Source organism: Erpetoichthys calabaricus, chromosome 6, assembly GCF_900747795.2.
Source record: "Erpetoichthys calabaricus chromosome 6, fErpCal1.3, whole genome shotgun sequence".
NCBI classification, from domain to species: Eukaryota; Metazoa; Chordata; class Cladistia; order Polypteriformes; family Polypteridae; genus Erpetoichthys; species Erpetoichthys calabaricus.
In genome coordinates this window covers 201,235,439-201,255,314 of record NC_041399.2, presented here as the reverse complement: position 1 = coordinate 201,255,314, position 19,876 = coordinate 201,235,439, and the positions used below count along the sequence as shown (strand labels likewise).

General features: G+C 43.2%; 1 protein-coding gene across 1 annotated transcript in view; it reads left to right on the top strand.

Annotated features, from left to right (window-relative positions):
* The window catches only part of svila (supervillin a), a 249,514-nt gene that overhangs the window by 137,082 nt on the left and 92,556 nt on the right, over positions 1-19,876 (top strand). Inside the window, exons 13-17 of the mRNA XM_051929021.1 lie at positions 1,096-1,732; positions 7,028-7,235; positions 8,911-9,043; positions 18,359-18,406; positions 19,003-19,080. Of these exons, the coding sequence (XP_051784981.1) occupies positions 1,096-1,732; positions 7,028-7,235; positions 8,911-9,043; positions 18,359-18,406; positions 19,003-19,080 (1,104 nt within the window). The remainder of the gene's footprint in view (positions 1-1,095; positions 1,733-7,027; positions 7,236-8,910; positions 9,044-18,358; positions 18,407-19,002; positions 19,081-19,876) is intronic.

Below are 19,876 nucleotides of genomic sequence, written 5' to 3'. Positions count from 1 at the left end.
CTTTTGTTCATTCACTGCATTTCGTTGATTGATGAAAATAAATGATTAACACTTCCATTTTTGAAAGCGTTCTTTGTTTACAGCATTTTTTCACACCTAACACTTTTGCACAGTACTGTGTGTGTATGTATATATAATATACACACACAACATAGTGCCACCGTCACTGTACTGGGCCATTGAGATCTACATTCAGATCACAGGGTTAGCACCCCCTGCTGGCTTCGCCAACACCTCTTCCAGCAGCAACCCAAGCTTTGCCTGGTTGGTCTCCCATCCAAGTACTGGCTGGGCCTGAACAGGCTTAGCTTCAGGTGGATGGGACATGGCAGCTGACAAATAAAGCTAATCCTCTCCTGAACCTGATTATGAATGTGGAAACCCCTTAAGATACTTGCAAATGAGCCAAATGTCTACTGAATTTTCCTTTTTCATTCCAGATATGGACGTTTAAAGTTTAATTTACAGCTGGTGACATTGCTACACTTCTTTATAGAGACGTCAGATGTGATCAGCTTGATACAATATGGTAGACTCTGCTTCTGCTCCTTATGTAGATTTTTTTAAATGATCATAACATTGTATTCATTACGTCATGTAGTTTTATTTTTCTGGCCCATTTATGAACCTGCTTTTCTGGTGACGTGATGCCATCCACATAGCATCAGATACACAAGAGCAGGACTCTACCTTGGGATTTTTGCCACATTTTTACTGTTCATAATGTAAAAAAAATCCACTTTGGGGTGTAAGTCCTTCACCTTGTGGGGTAGCCTTAGTTGTGTCACCCTTTGGCGGTTGAGCTAATCGCCACCCATTTTCTGTGAAACACTGATGTGCTCAACAGGATATAAAAAAAAAAATGAGTCACTCTGATTCTGCGTTGACAGCTCAAAGTGAGTAACTGGTATTTCTGTTTTGTTCCCAGCAACAAATAATGAAGCTGCATTGTTTGCTCTGCAATGTGCCTTTGTGATGGTGAATGCTGTTAATGGCGCTCCAAAATAAAGACTGCTTAGTAGAAAGAAACAATTGAGCAACTTTTTGAAGTGAGTAAGAAAGTAAAGTGTTTTTTTGTTCTTGTTTTTAATGCAGTTACAAAATGGGGAAGGGAAGATTGCCCCCCTCTCTCCGTCTGTTGTAAAGTCTGTGGCAGCAGTAGCTCAGGCGGCATCGGTGTCTACAAGTGCAGCTGGTGAGCTACACTTTGGGAAGTGCGCACAATCAACAGAGGATTCATTTTTCTCTTCTCATGGGCCAAAATACCCGAGCACTGCAGCCAGTGTTGACACATTCACGAAGAACATAACTCCAGAGCTTGACCCATCACCTTTGAACTTGGAGCAGCAGCCTCTGCTAGAGATCAAAGAGCCGTTTCAAAGCCGCTCAGTTTCTGAGCTGCAGGAAGAAGACCTCCAAGCAGGAAAACAGGAAAGCGGTACCATCAACGACAGAAGACAGCTTGGCTCCCCCCAAAGTCATGGGCGTCAGCAGACCCCTGTGGAGTCGGCTGGAGGTGACCTGGGCAGTGTGGATCTGAGGCACAGCGTCCCGAGCAGATGTAGCCGGGAGCAGCTCAGCCCAGAGATCTGGCAAACGGCTGAGCTGCGGAGTTTTTACAAGGAGGACAACGCCTTGGTGCAGGAGACGAGGGGAATTGTAAAAGAGAAGCGTCCTTCGCTAGACTTGTATGGCTCGGAGAATATTTTACCATCTTATGCCGCTGGATCAGGTAAGAAAAAGAGTATGATGATTATGCATTAAAAAGCACTTTTATCTGTTGAACCTTTGGTTTAACTCATTACGTTAGTGTTTGTGTATGTTATATATATAGTGGGGGGAAAGAAGTATTTGGTCCCCTGCTGAATTTGTAAGTTTGCTCACTTACAAAGAAACAGTCTGTAATTTTTAGGGTAGTTTAGTTTTAATGGAGAGAAACAGACTATCAACCAAAAATCCAAAAAAAGACATATTGCATTAAAGTTTTATAAATTGATTTGCATGTCGTTGAGTGAAATTTAAGTATTTGATCCCCTACAACACAGCCAGAATTCTGGCACTCACAGATTACAATCATTCACAGATACTCCTGATCTCCACTCATTATGTGTATAAAGCACACCTGTCCACAGAATCAATTTCTTCCATTCCAACCTCACCACCACCATGGGCAACACCAAAGAGCTGTCAAAGGACGTCCGGGACAAGACTGTAAATCTGCACAAGGCTGGAATGGGCTACAAGACCACCAGCAAGAAGCTTGGTGAGAAGATGACATATGTTGGTGCGATTATTCGGAAATGGAAGAAATATAAAATGACCATCAGTCACCCTTGGTCTGGAGCTCCATGCAAGATCTTGCCTCATGGGGTGAGGATGGTCATGAGAAAGGTGAGGGATCAGCCCAAAACTACACGGGAAGAGCATTGTTAATGATCTGAAGGAAGTTGGGATCACCACAGTCACCAAGAACACCATTGGTAACGCACTATGCTGTAATGGATTGAAATCATGTAGTGCCCGCAGGGTCCCCCTGGTCAAGAAGCTACATGTACAGGCCCGGATGTTCTCTGGAAAAATTGAGATGGGCCTGTACATGTACAGGTCTACAGTCTTGTCCATGACAGCTCTTTGGTGGTGGAGAGGTTGGAATGGAAGAAATTGATTCTGTGGATGGGTGTGCTTTATACACATGAGTTGAGATCAGTAGTACCTGTATACAGTGGAACCTCGAGATACGAACAGCTCTGTATACAAGAAATTCAAGATACGAGGAAAGTATGAGCGAAAAATTCGGATCTAAATTCGAGCATTGGCTCGCGTAACGAGCCACGAGCCAGGCTGTGGGTATGTGTGACGCATTTCCCGATCCACCTCGACTCGGGGACTCACCCAAGCTGACACTGCCCACCCGTCAGCTCACTCAGTGTTCCTTGTTCTCCCGTAGCGTGAGGATCTACGCGTTTGTGCGCTTGTGATTTCATTGTTTTTTTTGCATTTAACGTGAAAATAATTATTCCACAATGCCTCTCAGTAACCCGTTTCCTCCTCCCCACCTCCCTATCATCTCCCTCAAGCCAGCCAGGACTCTTCATAAAGGTAAACTACAGTTATATTATTTACCAGTGTTATTTATTAAAGGTAAACTACAGTATATATTATTTTTCAGTGTTATTTGTTAGGAAAATTGATTTTTATGTTGATATTTTTGGGGGTGCGGAACGGATTAACTGGATTTCCATTATTTTCAATGGGGAAGTTTGTTCTAGATACGAGAAATTCGCTATACGAGCTCAGTGCTGGAAGGAATTAAACTCGTATCTCGAGGTTCCTTTGTATATAAATAATTAGCCATCCCCCATGGCTTCACCCACGTATTAGTAAAACAGGACAGTGAGGAGGGCCCACCCAGCTCTCTACTCCTGACGTCACGGTTTCCCCTCCCCTCGGCCTACAGCCTCTGTCTCAGATTAGCGTGAATATATCCCTTCTGCAAGCGAACTATGATTCTTATTGCAATGAGAGAAGTCGCAAAATCAACCGAAATGTTCAAGCAAAATCTAAATCCATTCAGTAGTTCTCTCGTTCGCTAACAAAGCAGAGTTAAGGTTACGCCCCAAGGTAGACGTGTGAGTGAAGAGCCACTCTTTTTACTGGTGGTCCTAGCCCACTAAGAGCCAAAAGTTAATTTTGTAATTGAAGTAATTAATTAAATATAAGTGTAATTACAGTGGGTACAGAAAGTATTCAGACCCCCTTCAATTTTTCACTCTTCGTCATATTGCAGCCATTTGCTAAAATCATTTAAATTAATACCGCATACCGCTTAGAATTAAGGCCAAAAAGTTCTATCTTGGTCTCATCAGACCAGAGAATCTTATTTCTCACCATCTCCGAGTCCTTCAGGTGTCTTTTTGCAAACTCCATGCGGGCTGTCATGTGTCTTGCACTGAGGTATGTGTGGAGACAACTAGGCACTGCTCATCACTTGTCTAATACAGCCCCCACAGTGAAGCATGGCGGTAGCAGCATCATGCTGTGGGGGTGTTTTTCAGCTGCAGGGACAGGACGACTGGTTGCAATCGAAGGAAAGATGAATGCGGCCAAGTACAGGGATATCCTGGACAAAAACCTTCTCCAGAGTGCTAAGGACCTCAGACTGGGCCGAAGGTTTACCTTCCAACAAGACAATGACCCTAAGCACACAGCTAAAATGAAGGAGTGACTTCACAACAACTCTGTGACTGTTCTTGAATGGCCCAGCCAGAGCCCTGACTTAAACCCAATTGAGCATCTCTGGAGAGACCTAAAAATGGCTGTCCACCAACGTTTACCATCCAACCTGACAGAACTGGAGAGGATCTGCAAGGAGGAATGGCAGAGGATCCCCAAATCCAGGTGTGAAAAACTTGTTGCATCTTTCCCAAGAAGACTCATGGCTGTATTAGCTCAAAAGGGTGCTTCTACTAAATACTGAGCAAAGGGTCTGAATACTTAGGACCATGTGATATTTCAGTTTTTCTTTTTTAATAAATCTGTAACAATTTCAAAAATTCTTTTTTTTGTCTGTCAATATGGGGTGCTGTGTGTACATTAATGAGGGAAAAAATTAATTTAAATGATTTTAGCAAATGGCTGCAATATGACAAAGTGAAAAATTGAAGGGGGTCTGAATACTTTCCGTACCCACTGTACATTACATGTACTTTATTACCTCTTGCCTGAAGAAGGGGCCTGAGTTTGCCTCGAAAGCTTACATATTGTAATTTTGTTAGTTAGCCAATAAAAGGTGTCATTTTGCTTCACTTCTCATTGCATCCATAATGGCTAACACAGTGCATCACTCTACTACTATAAACCCTGTGCTGAAAACCCACCAAGATTATAATATCCCCACCACTTGTCGCTTGTGAAATCTCCATGCCCATTCAAGCCCTGCATTGTATTTTGATATTTACAATTGCCAATACTAGTTCACTTAAATATGTCTATTTGACGGACATACCATTGTTGTAAATCTATTACTATTAGCATTTGTATATTTTGGGTTTGGCCCTGTTTTGTTCACTTGAATGATGGACGTATTTTAAATAAAACAAGTGGGATTTCATATTTTTGCCATGGTATTAAATAGGTGTGTGGAGTATTGTGAAATTTCACAGGTATTGGTATCGAATAGGTGGCACAGTGGTAGTGCTGCTTCCTCGCAGTTAGGAGACCTGGGTTCACTTCCCGGTCCTCCCTGCGTGGAGTTTGCATGTTCTCCCCGTGTCTGCGTGGGTTTCCTCCCACAGTCCAAAGACATGCAGGTTAGGTGGATTGGTGATTCTAAATTGTCCCTAGTGCATGCTTGGTGTGTGTGTGTGTGTGTGTGCGCGCGCGCCCTGCCCAGGGTTTTTCCTGCCTTGCGCCCTGTGTTGGCAGGGATTGGCTCCAGCAGACCCCTGTGTTAGGATATAGCAGGTTGGATAATGGATGGATGGATGGTATCGAATACAAACATTCTGCTATTGCGTCACCCCCAATTTAAAGTACAAACCTGCACCGTGGATGCACGCATTCTCCTGCATTTTCGGTTGGATCTTACTTCTGTGGAAGAAAAGGCCGTATAGTGTGTGTGTGTTCTATTTATATAGAAATATTCAATAATTGGTATCACTTTAGGTGTCCTTAAGTATGTTGTCCTTGCCATGCAATTACCTGTTGTCACAAAAGCAGACCACAGACATAAAAAGGTTTGGGGCAGCCACCCGTATATTGTACCTGAGAAGATCACAAGTTCGAGTCCACAATAGAACTGAATAAAACGGGAAAAGATGGTGGCTTTAAAGCCCGGGACTGGAAGTGACGTCTTCTGGACTGGAAGTGATGTCATCACTGGCGCCAGGACCTGGCAAGATTTCCCGTGGATGAGTTAGTGCAGCTCACCACCCCCTGGTCTGGCGTGGTAGTACTATTCTTAAGGCCTTTCAGATGTCTCCCAATCGCACGTGTGTGACTCTGTATAGTAACACCTTGCACTTACTGTGTAATACAGTGCGACGCTCCGATTAAGTACTCAGTTGTAATTGTTGGTCCACAATTTTTATAAGTGCATATGTATGTAAATTGTAGAATAACAATTAGAATTGACTAATTGTTAGCGTCGCACTGTATTACACAGTAAGTACAAGGTAATAATGCCTAGTTACTATGCGAATAATGACAAAATAAGTATATTGTAATTAGGGACACCTAATCTAAAGTGATGCCCAATAATTATTGCGTCGTCTTCTCTTTTTTAATCTTAGTTTAACAACTGATTAAACTTGGGCTGCTGTACTGAATATGTCCAGGAAATTGCAAAACATGCCCTGTGTTCAAATTTTGTTTTCCTTTAGTAACCATTACGTGCGGCCATTTGTTTGGGAGGGAAGAAGTTGCAATTTCATACTATGCTGCTTCTTATTTTAATTCTGAGTCAATAAGACTGTAATTCATCGTACTGCAAGCATAGGAAAAAGAATTTCTTCCAGCCTGTTGGATGCAACTGACCGCTTGTGACTCGACAACTTGCTCTTTCTGCAGTTGAGCCGCATGGTTTTCCTGTTTAGGTTTCTTTATCAGCAGCTGATGAACTTTTTTTGGTTGCAGGGAGGAGGATGATTTGGTGGTGGGGGACAGGGGGGGGGGGGGGGGGGGGGTTGCTCTCTATGGCATGAAAGGAAAGTAAATAGTTGAGTCAGTGTGATTTAAAGTCAAGAAGGCTCCTCGTCTTGTTTTGTGTTCAGCCTGAGATCTTGCTGCAGGTTGCTTCAAGGGAACCTTATAAGGACCCGTTATTTTTTGTGTTGCTTGTGCCAAAAGTCCAGCCCCTTAATTAGGAAAGGTTAGCCAGACATTCTGAAGAATACCATACATTTTTAAAACGACTTTGTAAGTTGATTTTGTGCGGCCTCAGTTATGACTGATTTTGGTGGTGTTCTGGTTCAGCTCCTCCAAAACCCAAAGGGGAAAATTAAAAAAATGTTTGGATTTTATCTTGCAGAGTGCTTGGAATCGAACCTTATATCCAGTGTGGCTCCTGCAGCTGGGAGGAGTATCTGCGTTGCGTCAACAGCACAAAACATTACGCTGACTGAAGATTTGGACAACGGCAACCCAAAAGAGCTCATCACTGCCAAAGAGAGCCAAGTGGAGAAGAGTGACGACCTGTCGGATATCATGTCCACTAAACAGCTGTCCATCAAAGAAAGGTAACGCTGCGACTGCAGCTGCGTGTGTGGGGCACGTGTTACATTCACAGGCCTCTTTTTAAGCAATCTGTTAGTAAGTTCAAATATACATTGCAGTATGATCAAGTGGAGGGCAAACTTAATGGACTCTTATGATCTAAGGGCTACAGCTTAAATAAACTTTTTAAAAGAAAGTTTATGCTGGAATCGGTCTTAGAATATACAGGCAGCTCACTTCATATACAGTGAACCCTCGTTTATCACGGTTAATCCATTCCAGACTCTACCGCGATAAACGAATTTTCGTGAAGTAGGATTCTTTATTTATGAATCAAATATTTTCGCAGTTATAGTATAGAAAACCTGTTTGCGACCTTCTAAATATGTTTTTTAACATTAGAGCCCTCTAGACATGAAATAACACCCTTTAGTCACCATTACACTCGTATTACCCAATATATTAGACAAAATAAGAGAACATATTAGACGTTACAAAAATCATATCATTATTATTGTACTGTACATTTAATTACACACACACGCAGTTCTTACACACAACCACTAACCTATTAAGGCACGAGCTCAGTAGGAGAGTCTTCAGGTGGTGCAGTATCTTCAGCAGGTGCGTCGTTGTCTTCTTCCGCTGAAGGAGTACTAGGAGTAGACAGTGGGTGTCCGTGTGCGCGGCTGAAGAACATCTTGATAGGCAGTTGCTGGTGCTGAGGAGGCTTTTGTAGGGTATTGCCATCTTTGATCATATCCAAGAGTTTCACCTTCTCCTGGATGGTAAGCATCTTCCTCTGGCGCTTAGTTTCATTGTCAGAAGGCTTAGAAAAAGCAGCACGTTTAGGAGCCATCGTGGGGCTTAGATAAAAGTTCTCAGAAAGTGCATGCGTAGTGACGTAAGCATGTATGAGAAAAAATCGCGATAGAGTGAAGCCGTGAAAGTCGAAGCGTGATATACCGAGGGATCACTGTATACAGTATATAGAGAGACTGACCGACCGGGGCGGACACAGAGAGAGAGAGACTGACCGACTGGGGTGGACACACAGAGAGAGAGAGAGACTGACCGACCGGGGCGGACACACAGAGAGAGAGAGAGAGAGAGAGAGACTGACCGACCGGGGCGGACACAGAGAGAGAGAGAGACTGACCGACCGGGGCGGACACAGAGAGAGAGAGAGACTGACCGACCGGGGCGGACACAGAGAGAGAGAGAGAGAGACTGACCGACTGGGGCGGACACAGAGAGAGAGAGAGAGAGACTGACCGACTGGGGCGGACACAGAGAGAGAGAGACTGACCGACTGGGGCGGACACAGAGAGAGAGAGAGACTGACCGACTGGGGCGGACACAGAGAGAGAGAGAGAGACTGACCGACTGGGGCGGACACAGAGAGAGAGAGAGAGAGACTGACTGACCGGGGCGGACACACAGAGAGAGAGAGAGACTGACTGACCGGGGCGGACACACAGAGAGAGAGAGAGACTGACCGACCGGGGCGGACACACAGAGAGAGAGAGAGAGACTGACCGACCGGGGCGGACACAGAGATATAGATAGACATAATATGTATGTGTGTGTATGTGTGTATATATGTATGTATGTGTGTGTATACAATACATGATGATTGCCTGAAAATTGTAGCAGTGTGCCTGAGGGTCTTTAAAGTTAAACATTCTTTTTCTTTAGGTTGGCCTTGCTTAAAAAGAGCGGAGAAGAAGACTGGAGAAACAGAATCAACAAGAAACAGCAAGATATGAAAGTGTCGATTTCTGAGCGCCATTCACAGATGTGGGAGGTAGAGCAGAACTTCAAAAAAAAGGTAAAATGTTTATAGTTGTGAATTTGATGCATTTTTTTATCCTTTTTACCTTGATGTTTCTTTCCTTGGATTATTTCCAATTTTTTCTTTGCTTTTAATGACTGTTCACATTGATTTTTGACATAATACATAAACCTGTGTGTTTACTATAATGCAGGAATGTTACTCTTTAACATCTCTCTGGTTTCCTATTTGTAGTGCATAGCAGCATCTTTATAAGCACCTAGCCATGTTACCTGTCGCAGACAAGTTAAAGAAAAAAAATTAAAAATATTTGATACCTCTTGCCATATATTTACCTTCAGTGCCTGTCCTCTGGGCCTCTTTCTCTCGGTTCTCCCTCTCACGACCGCGTTCCCAGAAAGCCTGCTTCTCAGATTCTATCATTTTAAAGCACGTTGCACGCCTCCTGTCCACTTTTATACTTCCCGTCTTTGTAGACGAGACTCTGCGTAACTCCTAGCCTTCACACCTCTTCGCGTGGCTCACACTTACCAAAGCCAAACTGACCAGTCACACCAGAGATAAACTGACCAATTAGATTGCACACACAGACTTTAGCGTTTTATTATATAGTAGATAGACTAGGCAGTCTACAAGGGCAGTGGAGCTCTGAACATGCTGAGCTGCATTTGGAGTATTTCAGGGGTTTGTCCTTTCATATTTGATTTTTATTATAATAGAAGTTTAGCGGAGAGATTTTCTGGTGGATGGGAATTATGACCTGTGTGTCGCTAAAGAAGAATTATGTTGTACGTGGTGGGTCTAGCAGACCCTTTTTCTCTCTGCCCACTCCCCTGACATTCATCTATTTACAGCAGGGGTCGCCAACTCTGGCCCTGGTGTCCGACTGTGGCTGCTGGTTTTCATTCTGTCCCTTTTCTTAATTAATGACCAGTTTTTGCTGCTGATTAACTTCTTTTCCCTACATTTTAATTGTGGTGTTTGCTTCGCATTCTGACTTGCTTACTCTTCTCTTTGGGCTTTGTTTAAGAAAAAATGAGATGTGAAGCGAGCACATCGTCATCATGGGCAAAGTCGGTCCTGGAGGGCCATAGTAGCTGCCTGTTTTTGTTCCAACTGATTACTTTAGAAACCAATCCTTGACAGTGACAGGTCTTTATTTAACTTTATGGTTTCCTGGTCTATTTATGGTACCACGTCCAGTCATTGTTGAACATTTTTTTCCTTTCCAAGCGATGATTTGTAGCCTAAAGTGGATTAGACTTTGTTTTTCTCTTCAGTTTCCTTCCAAATATTTTATTAAACCACAATGAATCCACACAGGTGTAAGTGGAAACAAGTTAGATGGAGAAACTGCTGGTTCCTTTGCATCGTACTACTAATAAGGAGCAATTAAACCAAGTAAGTGAAGCTACTTTGGACTAAAACAAGCCACGAAAATGAAGCCTAAAAATGTTGCTTGAGCAAGAAGTGCATTATCAAGCAATAATTGACTTCACATTAAGAAACTTGGTTGGAACAAAAAAACCTGCAGCCATTATGGCCTCCCAGGACCAACTTTGCCCACCCTTGAACAGATGATCAGCAAGTCAGAGACTCGAACTCCAACCAGTTTCTTCTTTAGAAGTCAGTTCTTGTTAATTAAACCCATTCTGAAATTCCATGACATTTCCAAAATCGTTTTCTTTTTCTTCTCTAAGAACCCCAATCAAAATGTTTGGTGGAACTGAGCAGATCACCATTACTGAGCCTGTCACCTTTCTTTATTTTCAGATACTCTGATAGACACAGTTTAGCTGGTTTTCTGTTGGCTCATTTGGTATCTCATTATTGAAGGATTAAAGAAATAAGGGGTCTGAATCTTAAATAGTATGTCAGTTACAATTAAGGCAAAGCAAAAGTGGCAGCCTAAGCTGGTCACTAATTAAGGAAAGGGTTAGAGTGAAATCTTGTGGAGCACCAGGAGCTGAAGACCCCTGGTTGTCTGTTTGATGCTAAAGAATTATAAGTGTGATGGCACTGGACTTGACATTTTATTTTGTATTGAAGTATTGGGCCACATACAGAATACACAAAGTAGTGGATAGTCCAGGGACACAGTTTAATGTCGCTGCTTGACAGTTGTAATGTTCATGGTTTGAATTATGGATCCAGTCTCTGTCTGTCTGTTTGGCTTTTTCTCCCATATCTCAAAGACAGGCATGCATGCTTGTTATGTGCAAATTCAGAAGTGTGTATACCTGCAGTTAGAGAGAGAAAGAAATACAATATGCAGGTAAGAATGCTGGTCTACTTACCAGCTGTCCTCACTATTGACAGCTCATGCATAACCCATTTCGGCAAGGAAGAGTGCATTACTTTATGACAGGGGTGGGCAAAGTCGGTCCTGGAGGGCCGCAGCGGCTGCAGGTTTTATTCTAACCATCTTCTTCATTAGTGACCAGTTTTTGCTGCTAATTATCTTCTTTTGCCTTAGTTTTATAGTTTTTTTCTTTTTCCTTAATTAGCAGCCAAACAATAATGAGACACAAAACAAGCCACCACATGACCAGCTCATATGTGCCCACCACACAATATGTGACAATAAAGAAAGGTGAAGGTCTCAGTAAGGTTGATCTCTGAGGTCACCAAAACTTTTTGACGAAAAAAACAAGAGTTTTGGAAATGTCTGCTGTGGCAGAATGAGGGCAGCAACAGGCTATGGCATTAAATAACGAGTTTAATTACCAGCAAGAATCGGCTTCTCATTAAGAGATTGGTTGGAGTTTGAAATCCCAATTTAGCTGGTCATCTGTCTGCTCGTTTCACATCTCATTTCTGTTTGGCTGCCTTTTAATGAAGAAACGAATAAATTCAGAGGACCAAACCCTTATAAACGGGGCTATTAAAATGAAGGGAAAATGAGTTAATTAGCAGTGAAAACTGGTCACTGATTAGGAAAAGGGTTAGAATGAAAACCTACAGCCACTGCGACCCACCAGGACTGGGGTTTGACACCCCTACTCTAGGGGAACCCTCAAATAACGTAATTCTGCAATTAATTAGGAATTCTTCTCGTCAATTGCTATTGTAAGGACCTATTTTATGATCAGAAAGATCGGCATCAGAGCGGTAAATTACTGAAATTTTCTAGAATAGCAGCATCTCCTCAGTTTAAAAATTCATTCATATGGTAACAAGGTAGAGGTCAAATCTTAACATTACTAATTATTAACATTTTACATTGAAAGCAATAATTCTAAAGAAATAGAGCACTTCTGGAAGGAAGTAGTGATACGGTTTGGTATTAAGGTTTTTACACGTTTTCAGGTAAATTATCTCACTTCATTAACTATGCAGGCTCAGGTTCTTTGAAACAGGGAGGTTCAGAAAGTATTTTCAGGGCTATTTCCATGATGTATCCTACAGGAAGTTTTTAAGGAAAGAATTGCCACTTAGTGAAATGAGTCAAGGCTTGTTGTCCTTAAAAGAATTGTGTGATAGTATGAATCTATTGACTGTTGTACAGACAGCATATTATGAATTGTGATGAAATCTTCTGAGCTAATAACAAAATAGCATTTAGAAGTTTGAACTATTAGTTTGGGTCAGGAAGATCACCCTAATCATGTTGCATTTCCTGGCCTGGTTTAACTTAGTCTTTGCTTTAAAAGCAGTGAACGAGGGTTGCGATGGTGATTTTTAAAAAGTGTCTTAATTTAGTCAAATTTTAATATTCTTCAGGTGTGTGTTGATGACCTCTTTGTGCTACAAGGCCATGCCCTGCTAGGGGCTTGCCCTTCGAGCACAGCAGGTATGTGTGTAATAATAATTTATTTAACCTCCTTATCATTTGACCCAAGCGTCACTCAGTCTGTAACACCAGTGCTAAAAGTGTTAGTCCCGAGCGTCGCTTAGGCAGCTGTATAGACACATCTCCCATAAGCGTTAGACCTGAGGATTACTCGGGCTATAAAAGTGCCAACAGCATTATGCCGAGTATTGCTCAGGAAAAGATATAGATGTGTCTTGCATAAGCGACAGGCCAGAGCGTTACCCAGGGCGCCGTGCAGACATGTCTTCCCCTAATCTCATAATGGTATCTCATGAGAAGTTTTTCAGCAGCCCAGATGTTACACGCTCTTGACAGTGATACCAGCAATGATGGCGAAATGAATCTGTCTTCAGACAGTGAAATCGAAAGGGATTCTGATGAATCTGAAAGTGACGCTGGTGTCAATCGCACATGTGCAGTGTGCTGTTCAACAGCTAAAAAAAGCTAACCCTAATCACGCTACAGTTGTCCTGAAGGTGACGTTGGATTGTGTAATTTCACCGTGCTTGAAGATATACCACACAAACGACACATTTTGACAGTATATATGGTATTAGCATTATTATTTTTATTATTCCTTATTATTTGTATCATTATTATACTTCTGACTTTGTTGTGCACATTTTACAGAAGATCAGATTTAATAAATATGTAATTTTTCAAGAAAATGCAACGCTTTTTATGTTTATGTAACGCTAAGGAGGTTAAATGCAAGCCGCTACACCATCATTGTCGAAACTCCCTTTCAAAGGGATACCCCCACAATTCACCTTGAGGAAACTCGTTTCTCTGGTAGTCTCTGAGGCGCTTTTTCCTCAACCTGTACACATCTCCATTTTGTTTCTTTCTAATCTTGTTGTTGAGCAGAAACCAAAAAAGATATATTAAGGAGACTTCCCAAACCCCAAATTTCTATGGGGTTTCTCCATTAAAGACGTCCGCCTCACATTTTCAGTCCTTTTTGGACTGATCCAATTGGTCAACTCGTGGAATGCTGGCAGTGAGGCATTGTGGTTAAGGCTTTCATCTTCAAATCTTAAGCTTGTGGATTTCAAATCTTGCAACTGTGACACTGTGTGCCCACGAGCAAGGCACTTCACTTGCCTGGGTTCCAACTGGAAAAACAAAAGAAATGGAGCTGATTGCATCTCGGGTGTTGCAAGTCTAAAATCTAAATATATTTTTAGGAGGAAAAAAACTATTCACTTTAAACTCCTTTGAATGCTTTAGCTTAGTGTTGTACTGGGTTATATAATCGTCGCTGCTACTTTGGCAGATTCTCTCGTTCAGTGCCTGCATGATTCCTTCACGTGTATTCATCTATGTATGGACACACTTTGTTGGTGCGGCTTGGCTCCATGCTCCCCCTTCCATTTTGGGAGCCTCTTGAACCCGACACCCTCGATGGTCATGACCTGGATGAGCTGAGCAGATGAGGACAAACATATACTAAGCAAAAAGATGGCGTAAAAGTGAACGGTGCTTTAATTAAAACAATCAAACAAAAAACAAGTGTCCAAAAAGTGCAGTGTAAAAAGTTCACTAAGTAAATAATCCATAAAAACAGGTGAGATATGGAGGTTAACTCTTTGAGTGCTGAATATTTTTTCCTGAAAAGCACACACAGCAATAGTTTCACACATGAAACAACATAAAACGACTTTTGCTGCGTGCAGTGGCCGCTGTCGGCACCCGTTTGGCGTCTGTGGCAGCTGCACGGGGGCAGCTCAATGACCAGAAGGAATACGTGATGGGCCGGCTGCCTGGCTGTCTTCACGCAGCAGTAGCAGTCGCAGTGTGACGCAATCTGGTTTGTACCTCTTACCATCGTAAGTGGCGGTCCTCGAAGGTGAACACTGACGTAGGCGCATCAGCTACACGAACATGTTCAGCACCATCGATCGCCTGATGCTGGTCCCCAGAAATCCGACAACTCGGAGTCTGATTCAGCGATACGATACGCAAAACGTCACCCATGGAGTATTTTGCTTTCGCAAGATGCCGATGCCTTTTTAGAGGTTGTTTTGCTCTTTGCTACTCAAGCGAATGCAGGAAATCTCGGTCAAATCAACGAAGCTAACTTTAACAAGAGCTGAACTAAAACATAACGGTGAGTTTACGCCTGATTACTGTCCTCTACCCCTGAACTTCGACAAAAGTCAACATCCGCCCTGAATGACTTAAAATGATCAAATAAATAAAGAATCCATAAAAACGAGGTTAAAACAACTGGCAGGACACGGTGTTCTATTACATGCCTGGTGCCTCCTGTTTAACTGACACTTCCTCTCTTCATCCTCGCAACTGAGGAGACGTGCTACTGGCAAATGCAGCCAACCGTCCACTACGAGTCTGGGTCCCAACTGGTCCGTGGCTCCACAGTAGGGCTCAGGTTCTCCCTGGACCATGGCTTCAGAGGGACTCTCCATCTGAACCTTTAGCTCCCGCTAACTCACGGGCGAGTCACTACTACCAGTGGCCCTCTGGCTCCAGGAAATGACTTGGCCAGAGTGACCCACTTCACCAACCCCTGAATTCCCGCCGTACGCACGATTAATTCCAGGGAATCTCATCCAGGCTGCCTGCCTTCTCTCTTTCTATCGAGCTCACTCACCCTAGCACCGGTTCACTCGCTCGCTCCTGCCTTTTCTCTCCATCCTTTCATTTTCCTGTCCTCTTCTTTTTGATTCTCTCCTTTCCTGCTCAAACTTATTTCTTTTGTTTTTCTCGTGTCTGCTCGGTCTTATAAGGCTCCGTGAGTACATCATCTTAATCGCGCACCACAGGAAGCTGATGAAACAATTGAGAAAGACGGCATTTTTTGACATGCAGGTACGTCTCACCCCAGTTACTCCACCAACTCCCTACAACCGCATGAGTGCACATCCACGGAGGAGGAGCCGGGAAAATTGATTACACTGGTCTACAAAAAAAAATGTTGTTTTTGGTTTGCTACTGGGAACTTCAGACCAGGGTGGCATGGTGGCGCAGTGGGTAGCGCTGTTGCCTCGCAGTTTGGAGACCCGGGTTCATTTCCCGGGTCCTCCCTGCGTGGCGTTTGCATGTTCTCCCCGTGTCTGCATGGGTTTCCTCCCACAGTCCAAGACATGCAGGTTAGGTGCATTGGTGATCCTAAATTGTCCCTAGTGTGTGGTTGGTGTGTGTGTGCGTGTGCCCTGCGGTGGGCTGATGCCGACCCAGGGTTTGTTTCCTACCTTGCTCCCTATGTTAGCTGGGATTGGCTCCAGCAGACCCCTGTGACCCTATGTTAGGATATAGTGGGTTGGATAATGGATGGATGCAACTTCAGACCAGCTCTCTAGTTTTTTTACACTGATTTCATGTATGAAATCGGAATTAAACTAGTACATCAGATTTTTGTGATACACCTTGCCGTTTTGACACTTTTGAATATCAATAGAATATATCAGCACAATATCTAGAGTTTCAACTCTGTCCCACCAAAATTGTTTAAATGTGTTTATTCTGAAAACAAACCTGAAGACAATACCAGAGACACTTTAAAACCTCCATCCATCCATTTTCCAACCCGCTGAATCCGAACACAGGGTCACGGGGGGTCTGCTGGAGCCAATCCCAGCCAACACAAGGCAGGGAACAATCCTGGGCAGGGTGCCAACCCACCACAGGACACACACAAACACACCCACACACCAAGCACACACTAAGGCCAATTTAGGATCGCCAATCCACCTAACCTGCATAACTTTGGACTGTGGGAGGAAACCGGAGTGCCCGGAGGAAACCCACTCAGACACAGGGAGAACATGCAAACTCCACGCAGGGAGGACCTGGGAAGCGAACCCAAGTCTCCTAACTGCGAGGCAGCAGCGCTACCCACTGCCCCACCGTGCCGCCCTACTTTAAAACATGTTTATGTCAATTTACCTCAATATAAAAGCGAGGTCGGTGTGCTCAAAGTTGTTTAAGGTAATTGCTTTTGCGCTTGTACTGCACATCCGTCTCTCTGCAAGAACCAACAGTAGTCACCCATCATGCTTGAAGTAAATTTTCCCCGATATCGGTTTTCCATCACCTTTGTATCTTGATGAAATCTTTCCCCGTGCTCATCTCTGACATTGCTTAGATTTGGTGGAAAAAAAGTCGAGATGAGAATGTAAAAACATGCGTCTTCAGTGACATTCGGGCTCCCATAAGCTGAAACGCTTTCAGCAGGGTCTCCACAAGCTCAGCATAATTCTCTGCTCTGTGACTGTCAAGAAAATTCTGGACAACCCGCACGAATGAGGGTGCTGATACAGTGGGCTTCAGTTTCCTTTTGAACTCCTGGTCAAGCATCATTTCACAGATGTCAAGTCAAGCTGGAGGAACAGGCACTGGTATAGCACGTCGCTGCACCCACTACACGACGAAACAACTCGGGATCCCGTTTTGCAACCCCCCAGGCAGACACGCGGTCCAGTCCCACCCTCCGGAAATGACCTATCTGCTGCAGCCAGGTATTACGTGGGCGAACCCTTGGCCTGGTGCAGCCACTCGGGTCCCCAATAATGAGGATCTTACGAGCCGGATCACCCTTGGGGAAACGCACCAAATGGCCGCAGTGTTGTAACTGACGCTGGTAATGTGCCTCATTCGGAACTCCATGAGCAACACGAAGTCAAACCAACGGTACCCAAGGATTCTCTGAAGAGACCCGGTAACAAAGGAGTCCAGTCTTTGTCTCAGGTCGCTGGATAGCGTCCATGTCTCGTAGCCATATAGCAAGACAGGAAGACGGATTTCAGGGCCAATAAAAACACCTTCCTTAATTTTGGCTTCACTTTTCTCAAGACCAAGCTTCTTTCTTAAATGCTGAAATGCATCACATCGTCCTCGTAAATGGCGCTGTGGTAGTGCTGCTGCTTTGCTGTAAGGAGACTGTGGAAGATTGTGGGTTCGCTTCCCAGTTCCTCCCTGTGTGGATAGCGCTTTGAGTACTGAGAAAAGCGCTATATAAATGAATTATTATTATTATTACTGTCCAGTCACCCTAGTTGTCCAAGACCTGGAACATCATAACTAAAAAAACGGGACGTGCTAGACGAAAACGGTTTTCAGATTTGGAGTCGGCAAGTGAAATTTGTTAAAGTACAGGTGAAAGAATCTCAGTAGCAAAATGCTTGTTGACCAGTGTTATTTATTTATTAAAATGGCCAGTTCTTCCTGAGCTGCCAATGTGCTATATCACACATATGCACACACACTTGTGCGATAAGTGTAATGTAAAGTAAAAAACTGAAAATTTATTAACACAGCAGGTAACGTTTAACAGCAATATTGCTTACAAGCATGTCATTTGCTTCAGGGATTATAAAATTACCAGACAGATGATCCACACACGCCTAAGTGAGATTAGACTTAATGTTAGATAAACCCTTTGCTAAGCCACCGAGTCATTCCTTTAAGTTTGTGGTTATATGAGATATTCAAAAGTAAAGTAAATATCCCGGCCCTGCTCGTAGTCGTCTTGCACTTCACCAATGCAACATTTCATTGTTTGTTTCAACTTGTAGGATGACGGAGTGATTATTGATGGCGGTGCATTTTCTAATCAGCTCTGGGTAAGCTTTGAATGTGTCCTTCCTCCCTGGTAGCAAATTAGAATCGTGAGCTTGTGTTTACCTGCATTGCAGTTTCAGTGTTTTAGTTTGTTTTAGATTGTGGTGTTATGGGTTGTGTGTCTTGTTGTTTTATGGTTTGGGTGATTTGTGAATATACGCAAGCTTTTTTGGGGAGGCTGAAGTCTTTTTAAATGGTATTGTGCACCATTACCTGATTATGGGCTCTAAGACTGGAAGATCGGTCAGTTCTGACTGTCAAGTCAGCTGTTCCTTGCGTGTGTTTTTTGGTTTTTTTTTTTGCATCACTGTTGAACTGACTTTTTTTTAACTGACTTGTTACTGATGAACTATAACTAGTGTTACACCTGCATGACAATGTCTTCCTTCAGTACTGTATATGCACACGTTTCACAACTGTGTGCGAGTTAAGAAAAATCAAAGCCCATGTACATAAGCATACATGAAATTTGATTTGGAATGCCCAGTCTGTTTCTGTCCTCTCAGATCCTCTTTTTGTCTCTAATTCTTGCTTTCTTTGCTTGTCTGTCTCTACATCTCTCCCTCCTTTTTGCTCTGCTTTTGCTTTTTGACCGTAGGAACCTGTCTATGCTACCACTTTCTCTCCTGCTATTCCTTTTGGCAATAAGTGGCACTATGTTGTACCTTATAACCAGGTGAGGAACAACTCGTTTGCATGATCCTGTCACTGATCTGATTGCGAGCTGACTTTGCACAAATTAACCTTGTAGATGTGAATTGTGTTAGCCGATAATCTTCTTACTGAGGTCATTGTAACAGATGTGAAGTACAAGCCATGGTAAACCTCAAGTTGAGAAAGGAAAACTAGATTCAAAACTGACAACATTTCAAGATAACTCCTTAAAAATGTGGAAGGGGTCAATCGAGAAGTGACGAGTTTTCTGATGTTTTAAATTGCTAGTGGTAACTTCTATAAAATCTGTATCAACCCAATGTCGTCTTCACATCAATTATGTGTTATCATTTGCTTTTTTTTTTTTTTATCTGAAAAACTGTGTTTAAGGTTTATTAAAGTGCAACCAGCAGAGAATTTATGCAATAATTTGAAGCATTAAGGGGTCTTCTTTCGGCTGCTCCCATTAGGGGTTGCCACAGTGGATCATCATGTTCCATATTGTCCTGTCGTCTTCATCTTGCTCTGTCACACCCATCACCTGCATGTCCTCTCTCACCACATCCATAAACCTTCTCTTAGGCCTTCCTCTTTTCCTTTTCCCTGGCAGCTCTATCCTTAGCATCCTTCTCCCAATATACTCATCATCTCTCCTCTGCACATGTCCAAACCAATGCAATCTCGCCTCTCTGACTTTGTCTCCCAACCGTCCAGCGTGAGCTGACCCTCTAATATCCTCATTTCTAATCCTATCCATCCTCGTCACACCCAATGCAAATCTTAGAGCTGGAGGTGGCAGAGTTAAAGATGCTATCTCC